Genomic DNA, 17,416 nt, shown 5'->3' with positions numbered 1-17,416 from the left:
TGGCCATCTCTGTAATTTCTGACTACTTGTGTTCTTATGCCCTTTCTGTGCTGCGCTTCTCTGTCCAAAGGATTCTTGTCTTGGGCTTGGTACCACTCCTGGCCCCATGGAGTCTTTCTTAGCTTACATTAGACATTATGGTAGTAAACATAATTGTCTTCATAAAGAGAGGTAGAATGAAAGGGAGATGTTTCCATAGCCTTTTGATTACTGTTTTGATTGTCAAAAGACACATTAATTGACTATTAGTAAATACAGTAACCCAAATACAATCTGAGCAGATTACCAAAGACTGAGGGTCAGTAAACTTTTTCTCAGTACTCATCTGTTTCCTTCTGTTTGCAGGATTGGGTTGAGGATGTCAGAAATGAGTTGGTGAAAGCTCAGAGGAATAAAAATAAGCTTAAGGAAATGTACGAAGGAATGTACAAGAATCTGGGAAATCTACAGGCTCCTGGCCTTGGATTGTTGAGGAAAAGGTTTATTCAGGTATGTGTGATTACTGAGTAGTGTTGGCATCGTTTGCTTTTCTAGAAGGCACTAGAAAGTCAAAAAAGGGGACAAGATTGTAGCTTTTACAGGTGCTGCAGGACTTGGTGAGACAAGAGATCAAGTCAGTAGTACAGGACTGGGATTTCTTTGCTATAAGCTGTGGACTTGCTGTAGTTCAGCTTCCACTTCTAACTGCTGTGCAGGACCAAATGTTCCCTCTTACTCAGCTTCTGCCTCCCCTGTCCTGCACACTGCCAAGTTGTCAGGGCCTGGGCCTCTCTTGACCATCCGTGAACCTGCGCAGGAATCTGGCCTTGCTTTTTTTCCCTGCTGCCAAGGTGAGCACTTTAGGGTGTTTTGCTGTATTATGCTACGCAAACTTGCTGCTGATACTGAGTTATTGAGGGTAAGTTATTCAGAAGACTTGAAACTATGAAGAATTACAGAAAGGGCTTTACAAAACTGACAGAGATCTAAAATAGTGAATGTCAGTGTAGAAAAACAAAGCAACGCATGTGTCAATTAAAATAAAATACCCGTTTCACATACAAATTCTCTGGGTTTGAACTGACTATTACAACTCAAGAACAAAATCTTGATTTGCGATAGTTCTGTGAAAACACCAGCTGTGAATACTCAAGAGCGATAAAGACAGAAAAGTGGCTATTAGTCATTATTATTAATAGAGAACAAAACATGGGCTTACACATTTACATAGCAGTCTTCTCTGATTCTTACGTCTTGAACATTGTAGTCCTTGTCCGCAGTTTTCAGCGTAGCTATAGTGAAACCAGAGAAGGTTCAGAGCAGCAAGAATTATCAGAGGTAGAGAGTAACCTCTGTACAAGGAACAACTTCAGCATTCCTCCAGTTGGAAAAGACACTATGAGGACAGATACAATGAGGCTCTCGAGATCAGGAGTGCCAAGCCTAGAGTAAATATTCTGTGGAAATGGCAGGTTCAGAACAAACAGGGAGAAGTGTTTCCTTATTCAGTACACACTTAAGTGCTGAACTGCTGCTGCAGGCTTTTAAGAATGCTTTTGTCAGTTCAAATAGCAAGCAGACAATAGCATGGGGAGGGGAAAAATACTTTGAGAGCTTTTACATATGAATGCACGCTTCTGGGTCCAGAAACCCCTGAGCTGCAGATTGCTGGAGGCCAGGAGAGTGATACTCCTGCCCTCCAGCTGTACGCTTGTACTGTGTGCGCATAGTCCTGTGGCCAGGGCTAGGTGGGTCCAGGTCTCTGCCATGTGGCCGTTCTTATGTCACATCAGCATTAGACAAACTTACTGGGGTGTCTCTAGGGAGATTCTTTCCCCATGAGCAGGGAAGGTGGAGGATGCAAGTAAGGTGGGACGGGGAAGAGATGAGGCGATACAGCAGCAGAAAGGGCAATTAGGAATTTCGGGGCACACTAGCCCCTTGAATATGTTGCTGCAAGATAAGCTGGGTCGCTGATGATAACGACTTTAAACTTAATAGTACGGGATAAGGATTTGCAGGATGTTCCGCTGTCGAGGTTGAGGTAGAGGGAGAGGAGCAGCTGTAGGTTGCGCCATGCGGAGTACAAGCACAGGAGGGGCCCTAGCAGGCATGAGGACAAAGGCAGTCTGCATTTGGTTGCTGGGATGGTTTGTGTGCACTTTGGCACACTTAAACAAAAAATCCATGGCTCTTCAAAAAGCTGAAACGTGTGCAGTAGAAGACAATACTGCAAGAAGTGCTAATGGGTGTTTAATTGTTATGGAATTAACAGAGTAGGGAGAGAAGAGCAAAGAAGATGCTGGAAGAGGGGCAGCAGGGTTGTTCCTCTCTGTTGAAGTTGAAGGGAGGAGGGAGAGCAGTATTCCTTTCACATGCTGGCAGCTGCAGGAGAAGAGGGTCAGGGTGATGGTGCAGACTCCGAATTCTTTGTCTTCATGATGCAGCATTAATGGAGAGACAAAGTGTGCTGTGGGGATAACAGTATCGTTTCTAGAGTCCCTGCTGGAAAGAAAAAAAGTTGTATCTCTTGACTGACACATAAAATTGCTCTGATATGTGGAGTACTTCAGGATTGTAATCTTCATATCTATTATTTATGTACAGTTTCAGTTGTAATTTAAACAGTGAAAATCTTGCTTTTATTTTTGACATAAAATTGCGGTAATGCATAAATTAAAGACTGTTGATGGATTGTGTTAATTAAAATACAGTATTAAGGCTATTAAATATTTTCTGGCTTGAATTTTAAAGGAAGTCAAAGAACAGAGCAGAGAAAGGAATCGGATAATCATCTGAAAATAGATTTAAAGTGATAAAGATGTTGCCTGTAGCAGTCTCTTCATCAGAAGGATATTTTCTGTATTTTCATTTACTTCAGTGAAATAGCTCTGTCCTTCTTCGCTTGGGAGAAAAATGATCAGGCACTGAAAAAACAAGTGAGCTTACATATCTTTCCAAGCTGTTAATACCAGTGAGGTCCAAGAGGGGACATCTGGTTTTTCTAGAACCTTGAATTATGAACGCAAGAAGTCAACTCAGTTAACTACTTGCAGATAATACTTACTTTGTTTAGTAAATGGATCAGCATTAAATGTGTTTGCAGTTCCCCTTTATCAGGATATTTAAAATACTTTTAAAATACGGTTTTATACATTTTACATCCATGGTAACTCACAGCAAATCATGAATAATAAACATGATAGTAAATAAAACATAGAAATTTACATTTTCTAACATGATGCAAATATTCTTTTAACACATGAAGCTGTAGGAGGTGCATCACGTATATATGTAACACTTTCTTTGCTAACCAAAAGAAATATATATATAAAGTTAGCTAGGCTGTATGTGTGTGCTCTCTGGTATGGTTGCTACTAGTTAAAAAAAAAAACAAAACAGAACAATAACAACAAAGCCAAAATCAAGGAAAAATAAAAACCAAAACCAAACAAAAATCCAACAAAAACCCCAGACCTTCCATAAAGCACAGAGTATTCAAGTTCTAGGGAGAAAATAAAAGGCTAACTTATTTATCCATCTGTATTTTTTTTTTTACCATTTGTAAACCAAACAGTTGAGAATTTTTTTGATTTTTTTTCAGCAGTTTGGAAGTGTGATAATATCTAAAGGCTGAGACATCAATTAAATGGTCTGATAATAATCCTATATTTCACTTCATGATGGAATTTTTATTTGTTTAATAGATACAAATTTAAATATTTGTCTTTTATATTACTTTTACTATCTGTTCTTAAATTTTTCTAAGCAGATGAGATGCATGTATTAAGTTTAATGAGCAGCATTATTGATACGCTCACTCAGAATCAAACTGCAGCTGGGGGAGGTAAAGAGGGATAGGCTTCTGATTTTGATATGGCAAAAAGGTTTATGATCTACAGATCTTTGATGTCACTGAATTGGTGAAACGTAGATATTTCTGTTGATGATAGCTGGTGAGTCTACCAAACAGGCAATGAAAAGGTTCTGACGGACTACAAATAATGGAGAGAAAGAGAACTGGAGTGGAACGACAGTTGATATATTTTAGGAGCTCAGATGAAACGGTGTGTGTGTAGATAAGAAGGTACCTTTTTGGTGCTCTTGGGGAGTTCCTAGCACTGTGCTAACAGGATTCCTTTCTATAAATGAACCTCAGGCTTTCGGGAAGGACTTTGACCATCATTTTGGAAAAGGCGGCTCAGAACTGTTGGATATGAAGCCTAGTGACTTTGATGCGATTGCAACTTCTCTTCTCTCAAAAATGAACAAAAACCATAAAGAACCTGGAAATCTGAAAGAATGTTCACCGTGGATGAGTGAATTCAAAGCTGAGTTCTTGAGGAATGAACTAGAAGTTCCTGGTGAGTTCCTCTTCAGTGTCAATGGTGACCTGTCCCTTAGAAGAAAGTTGCTATTGTTGAGTTCTACTTCTCGTATTGGCTATAGGGCCCTTCTTTCTGGCCCTATGGAGAAGTAGATTTCATCTGAAATAACTCTGTTCATTCATCATCTCTTAATACTGTTCCTAAGCTGTAGTCTTGATTTTTTAAAAATTGTATCTAAAATTTTATCTCTTAGCTAAGAGCTTAGTATTTTCTTAAAGGCCTGACTCCAGGAAATCTGATATATAAATCTAATATATGTTTAAATCTAATTCAAAAAGGATGTGTCCTCTTAAACCATCAAGAGCTGCAATTCTAACAGCTTAAGAAGGAAAGAATATTAGTAATTTGCAGATGAAATCATATGTTGTGTATGATGGATTTTTATGCTTTTTAAAATATTTTCTTCATAGTTATCATTCTGCCAGTTGACAAAATATTAGGAAGTGTGGTCTGTTCTTAAACACACTTAAAAAAAATAAAATCTGTCTAGGTAACTTTTTTCTCCTTTTATTTTTTCCCACTACCACTTCAGGTCAGTATGATGGAAAAGGGAAACCGCTGCCTGAGTACCATGCAAAAATCTCTGGATTTGATGAACGGGTATGTTTATAAGTTTGAATCAAAATCCTGTTTGGTATAAATTTGAGTCCATATCCCATTTGAAGAACTTGACAATAGCAGGGTTGTTGCTTGTGTACGCATCTTGCAGCACATAAAGGAAATAGGAATTTGTTTTTCTGGTAGTAGCTCAGCAACTTGTTTATGCCATCTAGAAATGCAGATATGGTTAATTTGAGTGATGATTCTGTTTTGCTTTTTCCTGTCTTTTTCCAAGATAAGTGTAATGGAATCCTTGAGGAAACCAAAACGCATAACAATCCGAGGCAGCGATGAGCAGGAATATCCTTTTCTTGTCAAAGGTGGTGAAGACCTGCGACAAGACCAACGCATTGAGCAGCTGTTTGATGTAATGAACATCATCCTTTCCCAGGATGCTACGTGTAGCCAAAGGAATATGCAGTTAAAAACTTACCAGGTCATCCCTATGACAACAAGGTAGGAATTTATCTTGAAGAGACAGAAATCCTTGTGTTAACATCTGTTGCCGTCAGGATGTTGGAAAGTGAGATTTCTGTGTGCCAGATTTCTGTTTCAGAGTGGTTTGGCTCTTGGTGTATTTTTTTTTTCCTTTTCCTTTTAAACAACACTGAAATCACTTTATCTGGAAACTTTTTCAGAGTATATTTAAATAGGTAGCTTTCACCCTTGTTTTAGCAGACACGAGGACACGTTGGTTCCCATTTGCAGTGTTCCTCTAAATTCAACTCGGAGCTACTTGTTCATATCTCTGATTTCTTTTGTTCCAGACTGGGACTCATCAAGTGGCTGGAAAATACTTGTACTTTAAAAGAATTCCTCAAGAATAGCATGTCTGAAGAGGAAGATGTCAGCTATAACAGGTGATGCTTGGTTTAGCTATCTGCTCTAAAAGGGACCACTACTAAGAGGTTTCTCATGATACTGACAATGTGGTGGCAGCGTTTCCTTTCTTTAAAAGAAAAAAAATAAAAGCACCTGTAAGCAAGGAGGCAGTTTGTGCTTCCTGACCCAAATTAGTAGTTGGCAACTGTTTGTTTAATGAGTACCATTGTACCTGGAATATGCTCCACCCAGCTTGTTTAAACAAGAGGCTTATAATCATGTGTGACGTCATTATGATCACCATTTCCTTATCAGCAGATTGATTTTACAAGCAAAGGATTTTGATCTTTTGATTTGATCAGGCAGGAAATGGACGTAGGTCAGTAGGGGAGCAGAGTAGAGATGGAGCTATTCAGAACCAGGGTTCGGCAGTGAGTCAGTGATGGGGGAAATTGGCAGCAGATGCATAAAACACAACTGTGAAAGAACACTGACTTTATACCAGTGGTGGGTTTGAATAAATTAGCTTTCTTTCTATTGATTGTAATTGGGGGATGAATATTTATAAAATGGATTTAATTCTAGCATTTCAGCCTGTTTCTGTCCTGGAATTTAGAAATGTAGTTTTATTTAGCAACATTGTTCTTAGTACATAATCTCTGTTTGGGTTTGTCAAAGTGGTGCTGTTACCATTTATTCTTACTTGTTCTCTTGTTTATGGGGCAGGTTGAAGGAACCTCCAGCATGGAGGTTGGACTCCAAAGAGTCTTTATTTCTGCTGTTACTTGACTTGTGAGCAGTTCAGGATCTGCTACAGTTCCTGTATTACTGCTGTGTGGTTCACTTTTGTGAACAGCAGTGTTATTATGCTGGTCTTGGTTCATTGACTGGGAAAGTGGGGGAAGACTCCCATGGAACAACCACATGAAGGGAGACAATTTCTAATATACTAAATTTAGGAGATCAGTGTCTTTCTAAAAACAGTTAATGATTTATCCCAAAAAATAGCTTTATTTTATTGTTGTGTATAGACTTTAAATATTTTCCCATATGTTCTTCAATCAAGTCAATGAAGACACTTCATATTGAGCTATGGTTGAATGACAGCACTCGCAAAAGAAAATTCTGATTAAATCCTTGCTGGCGATATTTTGATTGGGGTGGAGGTGATAACTTTCTGAAGTTTTGAAATCCTTTTCTTTATCCTGAAGCGATGAGCTATGCAGTCTGTAAATGATAAATAATACTTAAATGGAAGGGATGTTTATGTCTCAGAACATGCTTTGGAAGGAAGAGGGGAGGCGAGTGCTCTGCTAAGTTGCTCCCTCTCTGGAATAGAAGTTTAATGTCTAGTGTATTTAGTTAAGGTGGGAAAAAAATATCAAATGATTGTGTAAGCAGTGTAACTAATGAAAACTGGCTTCCTATGGATGAATACCTTACATCTAAGCCCCCATTCCTCCCCTCCTGAACACACTGAGGAGATAACAGACTGCCCTCCTGCATTCCCTGCCTATTTGGATGGACAAACGGCAGCACGTACTGTGGTAGGCTCTCAAATGGATACAAGGCTCTGTTAAAAATATCTTTCCCTCCTTGCAGAAATTATTTTGGATCTTTCTTCTCAAGACAGAATCTAATTTTCACAGTACCTATTGACAAATTAACACCTTTGAGATGTCTCATTTTCTGTCAAATACGACTGAAGTGCATTCAAAGCGGGGAGGAAGAAGATGGATGGATCAGCATATGCACTAATTGCCTAAACTTCATTTCCATAGCAAGGCTAAAATTAATGTAGGCTGTCGCTTCCTGACTCCTCTCATGCATAAAAATTGCATGGGTCATAGCAGCACAGAGCCTGTGACTGTTAGAGTGGTAAGATAATATGGGGAAATCATCAGCCCTTTTTTTTTTGTCCCTAGTAAAAAAGGACCTCGTGCTACTTATTCTGAGTGGCTGTCCAAGATGGGCGGGAAAGCACAAGGCATCTCTCGATACCATGTTATGTACAGGTAGGTTTTGAAAAAGAACTGCATGTAAAATATGAAAACTGGAGTGTGTGCACACACTCCAGAGCTGTAGAAATTCCAGCAAAAATATGATCTGCATTACAATATGCTGGCTAAATCTGATTTTTGCCCATTTTACTGCTTTGTAAAGATGCTTTGCAGGAGGAGTTTGGTACTGCCAAAATCCCATCAGAGCACAGGAATCCTTCCAGAAGCTTACTCACTTCCTTAAGAAAGTGTCTAGAAGCAAATGCTCCTCTTCAACTTTATTTTCTAGGTGTCTTGTTCATGATTATGTCATTAGGTAGGCTGTCTCAGAGCCAGAGCACCTGCTGAAGTTGGACAGAGAAAATCACTGTTATGCACTGAGAATTTAAGAATATTTGATGATTTGAGTCCTAAGTTGAGCATCCTCTCAGAGGAATTTCCACACCTGCCTAGATCTAGCACTGTAGGGAGCAGAAGTGAGGTTTCCAGTGGAGCATTTCTGATCAGCTCGTAACCTGCTTAAGCAACCATCTTGCTTTTTAAAGGAAAACTTTGACTCGTTTAACTAATTAGTGCTTGTATTCAGATCTGGAATGGGCTTTTGAAGTAAATTCCCAATCGCCTCCTCTCACCTCACATTGGCTTGCATCACAGAACTGTCCTCAAGTGCACAACTCTGCTCCTTTCAGGTGAAACTGGACTGGAAGGAAAGCGCCCAGCGCTTTCCAGCTGCTCGTGGGCGTTCATTTCCCAGAACCAGACATGGGCTAGGCCAGAGCAGTCACCCTCCCTCCTCAGATGCCTGTGGCATGGATGTCCTCAGCACCAACTATTTTATTCTGTTGCCTGCACGTTGTGCTGCACTACTTTCTGGTGCCAGTATAGCCTCTGCGTGCTGCTGAGGGATTTTGTTTGGGTCTTAATTCCTCTGCTTGGAAGAGACTATCCAGCCAGAAGGAGCACAGTTGTATGGCTGTATTAAAACTTAACCCATCTACTTAATGTGAGAGAATCTAGACAACACTACGTATTGTTTTGTGGTAAGAAATGTCAGTCCTGGAAGTAACTGCTTGGAAAACAAGAGAAGGGGGTTATTTTTAATATCAGATAAAAAATTTGGGGCAAACTGTGTGTCTTGCTGTGCTGTTTACTTGGGTAAGCAAAAGGTGCTGATACGGTCATGGACACATGTTGCCTTTTAACGCCCAGTGGGCTGTTATTTCAGTAGCTAAGGTTATTCCTTCATTAATTTGCAGAAACGCTAGCCGTACAGAAGCCGTTATGTCTTTCAAAAGCAGGGAAAGCAGTGTTCCAGAAGACCTGCTGCGGTAAGTGCGCTGTTAATGACTGCACATTGCGAAAAGAATGCTGGTGTTTTAGCTGTGTGCAATGAGTGACTTCTGTTTCATTTAGGCGAGCCTTTGTGAAAATGAGTACATCTCCTGAAGCCTTCCTGTCACTGCGGTCTCATTTTGCCAGCTCTCATGCACTGATGTGCATCAGCCACTGGATACTTGGTATTGGAGACAGACATCTCTCCAACTTCATGATTAACAAGGAGACAGGTGGCATGGTGGGAATAGACTTTGGATATGCGTTTGGCTCAGCCACACAGGTATTTGTTTTCTGATTAATTTGTTATGACTTCTGCATTTATTATGTGCAGTTACACGTGTCTTCTCAGTACTAAATTCGATGCTCCTCATCTGCCATCGTTCTGAAGCAAAATATTCTTCACAAGTTATTTCTAGTTAATAGAATAAAATCTCTGTTTCCAGATATTCTCAGACAAGCAAGAAGCTATAGAGTTTCATAGAGTCTATAGTGGTGTTTTGTGTAGTTCAGACATGCTTTCAACCACTGTCACTAAATATTCATGACTAGAGGTTTGCTGTCACAACTCAGTCCTGTTCTCCCGAGTTGCACATTATTTTAATTTTTTAATTCTTATTTTCTTTTGGCTGTCCTTCTCCTTGGTTAGTTCTTGGGTGTGCCAGAGCTGATGCCTTTCCGTCTGACTCGCCAGTTTGTTAATCTGATGATGCCAGTGAAGGAGTGGGGTCTTATTTACAGTGTGATGGTACATGCCCTAAGGGCTTATCGTGCCGATCCAGATCTCCTCATCAGCACAATGGATGTATTTGTGAAAGAGCCTTCTTTGGACTGGAAGGTGGGATTTTTTTCTCTTTCCTTTTTCTTCATGTGAAAATTCTTAAACTGTAATAAGGATAAAACTGATCAAAAAGGAAGTATTTCCTGATGCTGAGTCTCAGTGCTCCTTTTATCTGTCTTTTTGCGTTCTCAGAGAAACTGAATTTAAAGGATTTTAAACAACAGAATTCTATATTGATGGGCAAAGAATAGTAGCACATGTCTGTGTTATTAGTGTACTGTTCTTTATCTGCATGATAATCCTAAAAATGTGGGTATTTCTTGATTGCATTGTGTCACGACAGCAGCATAAATATTTTCAATTTGCATTGAGCCTCTTAAATTTACGTAACAACACTGTGTATACCAAACTAATAATTACAGAGAAAAAAATCTGAAACTAGTTGTACTTCAGTAACTCCAGTTGTAAATTAAATTTTAAGTCATAGGCAGGCTAGATAGCATCTCACTACTTCGCCCTCCATTGCATCTGCAGTTAAGAGTTACTGGCTTGACTTGCTGTGATCTGGCGGCTTAAAGGTCTTTTTAAGTGTATGATTTATGATAAATAGGGCAAATTTGTTTTCTCTTTAGAACTTCGAACAAAGACAGCTGAAAAAAGGAGGCACATGGATTAAGGAAATAAACACATCTGAAGTAAACTGGTACCCTTTGCAAAAAGTCAGCTACGTCAAAAGAAAGCTTACAGGTGCCAATCCAGCAAGAATCACTTGGTAAGATGCTCTCCTTTTGCTTTAAACTGCTCCACTAAGAATTTTGGCAGTCTCCTGTGTCAGATTTAGCTCCCTTCAGACAGAACGGCAGCTAGGAAAAGAGAAGAGGCAGAGAGGGCAAATTTTCAACAAACCTCCTGTCAGAATTGTTTTGGTCCACATACAAGCTCGCTGAATCACCCTGCCAGCCAAAACACCAGATATCTCCCCTTGAGTGTTCTTGCTCCAGCTCAGGCCTCCTGAGCAGTTTTACTGTTCCTGGCAACACACGCATCCCCACCCTGTGAGCCTGCTTAACTTCTTATTCCTCAGACTGCTATTCTTTACGTTCATCTCCAAAGCTTTTAGGCTTAGGGGTAGTATTCAAATCTATGTACTTCTGCTTGAAATGGAACCTGAACCAGCTGTATGGGTGGCATGGAGGTAAGCTGCTTCCCAAAAACATCAAATTCAAATCTGATGGCATTCTCAGGTTATTTATGTCAGTCTAGTCAAGTCTGGCTCAAGCCAGAATGTCTTTGAAGTTCAGTTAAAGTACAATTAATCCCTTCCATCCTCTTTTAAAAAGACATTTTGGATTAACTAAGGCAAAAAAAAAAAAAAAAAAAGAAGCCTGTTTTAAAACCATACAAATACTGAAAAGTGCAGGACTTGGGAGGAGTTCCTTTTGTGGTCAAGGCTGAACTGGAAAAGGCAGCAAAATGCTTCTTGCAGACACAAATCAGCAAGGCAGGTAAGGAGGGAAAACAGCTTGGATGTGAACTGCTGTATCCTTCTTTCACTTAAACCCCTTTGACAAGACTGGTAAATGTTCATGGTAAGTATTCACTAGTAAAGGACACCTGAAATCACCAGTCTTCTCTGGCCAGGCCTTCTACAGCTGTTGAGCAGTCTCCACGTCTTGAAAAACAGAGCTGCATGGATGGTGTTAAAGTACTGTTTCACATTTTAAAATCCATTTCAGATTTTTCCCTCGTTTCTTTTAGTAAGAGCTTATTTTTGTGTTCTCAATTTTAGCGACGAACTACGCCTGGGCCACGAGAAGTCGCTTTCTTATAATGATTTTGCAGCTGTGGCTCGTGGTAACGCTGATCATAACATCAGAGCCAGAGAGCCAGAAGATGGACTTTCAGAAGAGACCCAAGTGAGATGCCTGATCGATCAAGCGACAGACCCCAACGTTCTCGGCAGAGTCTGGGAAGGATGGGAACCCTGGATGTGAGAGACTGCTCCCTAAAGCCCAGTCTGCCAGGAGGAGTTTCCCCTAACAGACAGCTGCAACCAAATTGGAATTTTAAGGCCAAAAAGGAAAAAAGCTCTTAAACATTTTTGTCATTAGTTAACTTGACTAATATAGAAAATAATTTTTTTTCTATTAAAGCTGTGTTCAAACAGTGATTTTTGGTTTTTTAATATGGTTCTGCAGCAAAGCAACTTTATTGGCTTTGTGTTAAAATCAATGTTGAAAGAACTGGAGAGATTTTAGAACTCGAAGACTAATTTGAAAGGCACTGAGGTCACTCAGAGGAAAGCACAAATTCATACTCTGCGAACTTGTAGGCATCCTTGTAGTGAAAGTCTGTGCTTTTGTCTTTTACAGAGAGCTTAATGACAATCAACTGAAGCTATTCTGCAGACACATGTTATTTGTAATTAAAACCAGGAGATTTTCCTATCAAGAGAAACAGTGAAGCACATGGTAAAATTACACTGGAGACGGCTTTTAGCTCTAGAAAACACCTGAAGTATCTGGATGGTTATTTCATTACTGGGTAATGAGAAAGCAATGATGAGACCGTGCCAGTTTGTTCCAGCAGATTGTTTTTTAACAATTAGTGGTTATACTCTGTTACCTCTGTCCTTTAGAAGTCTCGTGTTGTATTAATTTGTTTGCCCAAAGCCAAAAGTAGCCACTGCCGACGCGGCAGAGCACTGTAAGCTTCTTGCCGTAGCTGCAGCACAGCACAGGAGTGGTATTTGCCAGAGTTGTGCCAGATGTGGCTCTTCCTCTCTGGCAGCCAGTTTTCAGGTAACCTTGGTGGGAAGTGCAGTGCAGCCCAGATGGCAAGGAGGAAAGAGTTATCTAAAATCTGACTGTGGTTTATTACCCAGAATTCATTGTAGGAGGTAGTTTCCATTGAGACTTTTAATAATTATCATAAAAGGTGTAATAAAAATGAGTCTTTGCCCTTCCACTGCCTACAAGCTTTCCCTCCTGCCTCCGTGGCGATGGGGCAGTCCCGATATCGCTGAGGGGCCACAGCTGCTGCTGGCACCAGTCTCAAATGAATCTTTCAGCTGGAGAGCAGAGGAATCTGGCTCCTGGGTACGACTCCATGAAAAATGCAGGATGGGGAAGGTTGCTCGCTGAGGCCTGATGAATAGGAAGGGAGCTTTTTTTTTGTTTCAGATACTTTCCAGCAACAATTACTATTTGTTACCTTCTTCTTAATAAATATGCTCAATTGTTTATGTCAATACTGTTACAAATCAAGAAAAACAATCTTTTTATCAGATTTTATGGATTAAAGTATTGTTTGTTTGTATTTTGTAGAGGAATCGGCTATTTAAAAATAAAAATAAACTTTCAAAGATATACCTCATTTCAAAACTTAATTTAAGGCACTTTAATCACAGAAAACATCCACATTTACCCATTTACAGAGACTGTAATTAATGGACAGTGTTTTTTTCATAAGAACCTGTGATATAGTCCATTTTTATGTACACCTGTGTAAGATATCTTGGTGCATTTTGTTCTTTTAATCTCTGGTATCAATTAAGAGTGTGGTGTTACGACTAAAGCTTGGTCAGGTGAGGTACCCTGGCTTTCACGTTGTCACTCTACAAATATAAGAAAGTTTAAAGGACAATAAAAAGCTACATGAAAAGGCGAGGGGACGTTCGGAAATGGAGTGGCTGGTCATAGGAGGTGTTTAATTGCACTTTTGGCACATACCTCAGATACTTACTGGGTACTTTGACCTGTACCGCGGAGGACAAAGTTTATGTTTATAGTTTAACGAGGCTCTTCTCGCAGGACTTTTGAGACCTTCAGCAGCAATAGATATTTGTGAGCCGCAGGCTTCCTTGGCCTTCCAGAAGGGGCCATGGCAGGAGCACAGCCTGGCTCTTCCAGGGGAAGGGGACTGTGGTGAACCCTGCCCCGTGCCCTCCTCTCCCTTCACGCCATAGCAAAAGGCCCTCAGGTGTGGGGTAAAAGCCTTTGAGACATGTAAAAGTAGCCCTGACGGTGCAAAAGAGCTTAGAACATGTCCATGACACTTAAAATATTTAAAAGCTCACTTCTGGCCCTAAAATAAGTGCTGTAATTGGAAGCCTCGGCTCCATCAGTCCTACTAGTGATCTATGTGCCAAGCTCAGGTGTCAGCTAAGGATCAAAGCACAAAGCTGCTGGGTTTTCATGAGGAGAAACATGCTGTGGGATGCAAGCAGAACTGCCTGAACGAAGATTTCCCCGTGCGGCTGAATGAGCCTGCAAAGAACCTCCAACCAATGTGAATCGCAGCTGCTGTCCCCGATGCTGACTGAAGAGTGCAGCTCTCGGTAAGATACAGCAGTTGAAGGGAAAGGCTGAAGCCAGCCTGTGAAGCAGCACGGAAAGTAGCGATGCCATGAAAACCTCAAGTCACTACGCTTCGTGCTTTACAGGCTGGGTTTGTTCAGCTTCCAGAAGAGGGTAAGATGTTGTGAGGCTCAGAGTCGGAGACTGCTTCAAGTCTCCTGATGCAAAACAAAACTTAGTAACCATCCACAAGTACGGCAGAGTGTTTCCTTCTCAGATTAGATCACCAGATGTGCACGGTATCTGGAAATTCATTGGTTGCATCTAGAAAGCCATGTAAACTGTTAGCATATACTCTCAGTAGATTTTTCTTAGCATGTAGAGTAATAGTTGTGTTCAAGCTAGTCATCACCATCCCTGTCATCTTATAATTTCCCTCTAACTAAAAATAACACTGCTAAACACAGAGAAAAGCTCTACAGCTGCAGCCTGCCGCCTCCTTTCCCAGCTGATAAAGAGGTTCCTGCACGCTGCTTGTGCTGCTCAGGATTGTTCTTAGTTCCCCACCGCCGCCCCCCGGTTTAAATGTCAGCTTGAGGTGCCTGTGGCTGAGATGCGGTACGGCACGGGCACGCCTTTGGGTGCAGGAGGAGCCTACGAGCTCTCCACCAGAACAACAAATTAGGCTGGTCTCCAGCCGTGGAATGAGGGGTTTCCCGCAGCTCTTCTGGCCTCACGCTGAAGGGTTTGGCCAGCTGTTTCCTGAAGTCAGGTAAGTAAGCGTCTACATGTAGAGACACTTCTCCCCAGTCTTCATGTTTTTCAAAATTGGGGTGTTAAAATAAGGATTTATTACCACTGCTTTAAAACCCTTTTTCTTTTCCCTCACAAGGACTGAGGATGAGGGTCTGCCACATCTATTAACACCCTGTTCCTCGTTTGGAAATGACCTGGGGTTTTAAAATCTCATTTTTAAGTTAGGCTGCTTGAAAGAAACTGCACCTGTGCAGAAAGGTCGCACCCTGGCAGGCGCCCACAGCACAGAACAGTGTCGCTTGTCTTGTAGCAAAGCTACCAAAGAGCCACATCTTACATTAAACCAACAGTGGCCGGAATAGGGTGTTTAGGGGTTTTTTTGGTTGCAAAAAGTGTTAGAAAGGAATGGCAATAAGGGACTGGAAAAGATTTGGTTACAGTTTCCACATTATTTACGGAGAGTTTTTGTTTACATTTTTGTTTCCTAGTTTTTTTGATTTTTTTTTTCCTTTTTGATGGGACAGGAGAGGGCAACACTCACTCTACCTGTCCGTTAAACTCCTAGTAGATGACACTGTGAGAGATTTCATTTGGTGAGACAGAAGATGTGGCTGTCAATTTGATCTCACGAATCTTGTCTCTGATGGAGACTCATGCAAAACCTGCATTGGAAAAAGGTTCAGAGCATCCACCGAAGAGGGTGAGAAAACAAGGCGTGCAGGGGCTGAGGTGTTTCACTGCTGCCGCACTTGGCCTTTTGGGTGCCCGCATACGTGGAAGATTTAATTCAGCAGCTCAGTAGCCATGGGTGCAGCTGAACAAAACCAGCCCTTGCTGCAGGGTGGCCACAGGCTGGATCAGTGCAACGAATGACTGAAGCAAGTCGAAGTGACGAGCAGAATGCTGTCATAGCGACTCCAGACAAGGGAGAGGCACGAGCCCTGGCAGCGGTGGGATGAGTGGGTAGGGAGGGTCCGTCCAGCAGGCACTGCATTGGCTCACAAGAACCAACACCAACCTCAAGGAGGTACTGACCCTCCCTAGGGGTGCATTGGCAGGTTTTTAACACCCCAAAGAACTTACACCTCCTCACCTGTATGTCCCTTTCCCCAGCAAGATCCCAAGGGCTGTTCCTGGCTTCTGGCCGTTGAAAAAAAAACGATCGCTGCACTCCTGCATTTTCTTGGGAAGAGAACAGCAGGCAAACCACCCCTCCATCTTTTTCCCCCTTGTCAGCTGGCTCTTTGCCACCACCCAGCCAGCCTTTCCCTGTGAAACTCAGCGCCGTGAGGTGCTTCCCCTGGACAAGGTGTCCCTCCCGCAATCCTGCTCCACAGCTACTGAACCCCAGCCCATGAACCCCTGGGAGCCGGCATTCTGCTGGTGCTGCCTCAGCCCGGTAGCACCCCAAGAGCAGAGACAGGCTCCATGGGCTCTGCAGGGCCAGCCCAGCCCCGCTGCCCCAGAGAGTCCTGCACTTAGAATCACAGAATCACAGAATGGTTTGGGTTGGAAGGGACCTTTAAAGGTCATCTAGTCCAACCCCCCTGCAAGGAGCAGGGACATCTCCAACCAGACCAGGTTGCTCAGAGCCCTGTCCAACCTGGCCTTGCGGTGCCAGAGGCGAGCACACTGGGAGGAGGATGGACGGGAAGGCCGGACGGTGAGGCTGAAGCATTCCCCCCTTTCCTCATCTTCCCTGAGTGGCTTGTCCCCTATTTAAGAGGAAAAACTAGGAAGAAATACAGTGTGATTTAATTCCCATTCCTGGAGGGCTCAGAGTCCCAGTGCTTCGCTGGGATTCACAACCAGCACTCCAGAGTAGTTTAAACTTTTGTTTTCTCTCTCCAAAGATTTCTTAGAGAAAGGTTTCTTGTCCTTTCTCTCCAGGTGAAAATACTCCTCTTTGCTTGATTTGGAGCAGGAACCTCAAACTGGTTTTAGAGAAAATATTCTGAAATTCAGATGCTCAAATATTTCTTAATGCTATTCAAAACTTACGGGACCCTGGAGAGAAGCCATGGTTCAGTGGGTCAGGTACTCAGCAGGACAGGTGAGGGAATCAAGGGCTTGTCTCCGCTTCACTCTCCATGAAATTATTTATGCAAACAAGAATAGATTCACCTGCCAAAATGCCAGACAAATCCACCCCAGGAAACAGCAGCATGTAGACATTGTCCTGCCTTCAGCCCAGCACCTCGGTAAGAGACCAGTGTCACTCACCTGGTCCTGGAATGCATCAGTGCAGGCGTAGTGGCACCCCAGGGCTTCACAGCCTGCATGGCACACGGGGGAACCCCGAAACGCGCTCCTGAGATCACATATCTAGGGCTCAGCAATGAACACAACCACCTGACCTTCCAGTGGACGGCTCTCGCTGCTTGATTTTGGAGGGTGGCGGGGGGGGGGGAGACAGGTGTCGAGAGGTCTGAGCATGAGCTCTGAACATGCCTCCAGGTC

General features: G+C 42.1%; 1 protein-coding gene and 1 long non-coding RNA gene across 2 annotated transcripts in view; one reads left to right on the top strand and one right to left on the bottom strand.

Annotated features, from left to right (window-relative positions):
* Window positions 1–13,270, top strand: part of PRKDC (protein kinase, DNA-activated, catalytic subunit) — an 85,949-nt gene extending 72,679 nt beyond the window's left edge. Inside the window, exons 76-86 of the mRNA XM_086740790.1 lie at window positions 346–489; window positions 4,139–4,343; window positions 4,900–4,967; window positions 5,203–5,423; window positions 5,735–5,827; window positions 7,715–7,804; window positions 9,046–9,117; window positions 9,203–9,404; window positions 9,771–9,959; window positions 10,535–10,674; window positions 11,692–13,270. Of these exons, the coding sequence (XP_086596916.1) occupies window positions 346–489; window positions 4,139–4,343; window positions 4,900–4,967; window positions 5,203–5,423; window positions 5,735–5,827; window positions 7,715–7,804; window positions 9,046–9,117; window positions 9,203–9,404; window positions 9,771–9,959; window positions 10,535–10,674; window positions 11,692–11,896 (1,629 nt within the window). The 3' untranslated portion in view covers window positions 11,897–13,270. The remainder of the gene's footprint in view (window positions 1–345; window positions 490–4,138; window positions 4,344–4,899; window positions 4,968–5,202; window positions 5,424–5,734; window positions 5,828–7,714; window positions 7,805–9,045; window positions 9,118–9,202; window positions 9,405–9,770; window positions 9,960–10,534; window positions 10,675–11,691) is intronic.
* On the bottom strand, window positions 12,931–17,081 carry LOC147601760 (uncharacterized). The gene is made up of 4 exons (XR_015257685.1): window positions 16,954–17,081; window positions 16,050–16,096; window positions 15,503–15,618; window positions 12,931–13,048 (listed from the first exon to the last, which is right to left on the bottom strand). It is a non-coding gene; the product is annotated as an uncharacterized LOC147601760 (long non-coding RNA).
* Between the last annotated feature and the right edge of the window lie 335 nt (window positions 17,082–17,416).

This window comes from Chlamydotis macqueenii, chromosome 2 (genome assembly GCF_036417535.1).
Source record: "Chlamydotis macqueenii isolate bChlMac1 chromosome 2, bChlMac1.mat, whole genome shotgun sequence".
In the NCBI taxonomy this organism is placed as follows: domain Eukaryota; kingdom Metazoa; phylum Chordata; class Aves; order Otidiformes; family Otididae; genus Chlamydotis; species Chlamydotis macqueenii.
Note: the sequence above shows the minus strand (reverse complement) of the source record. Positions and strands in the feature narration are given on the sequence as shown.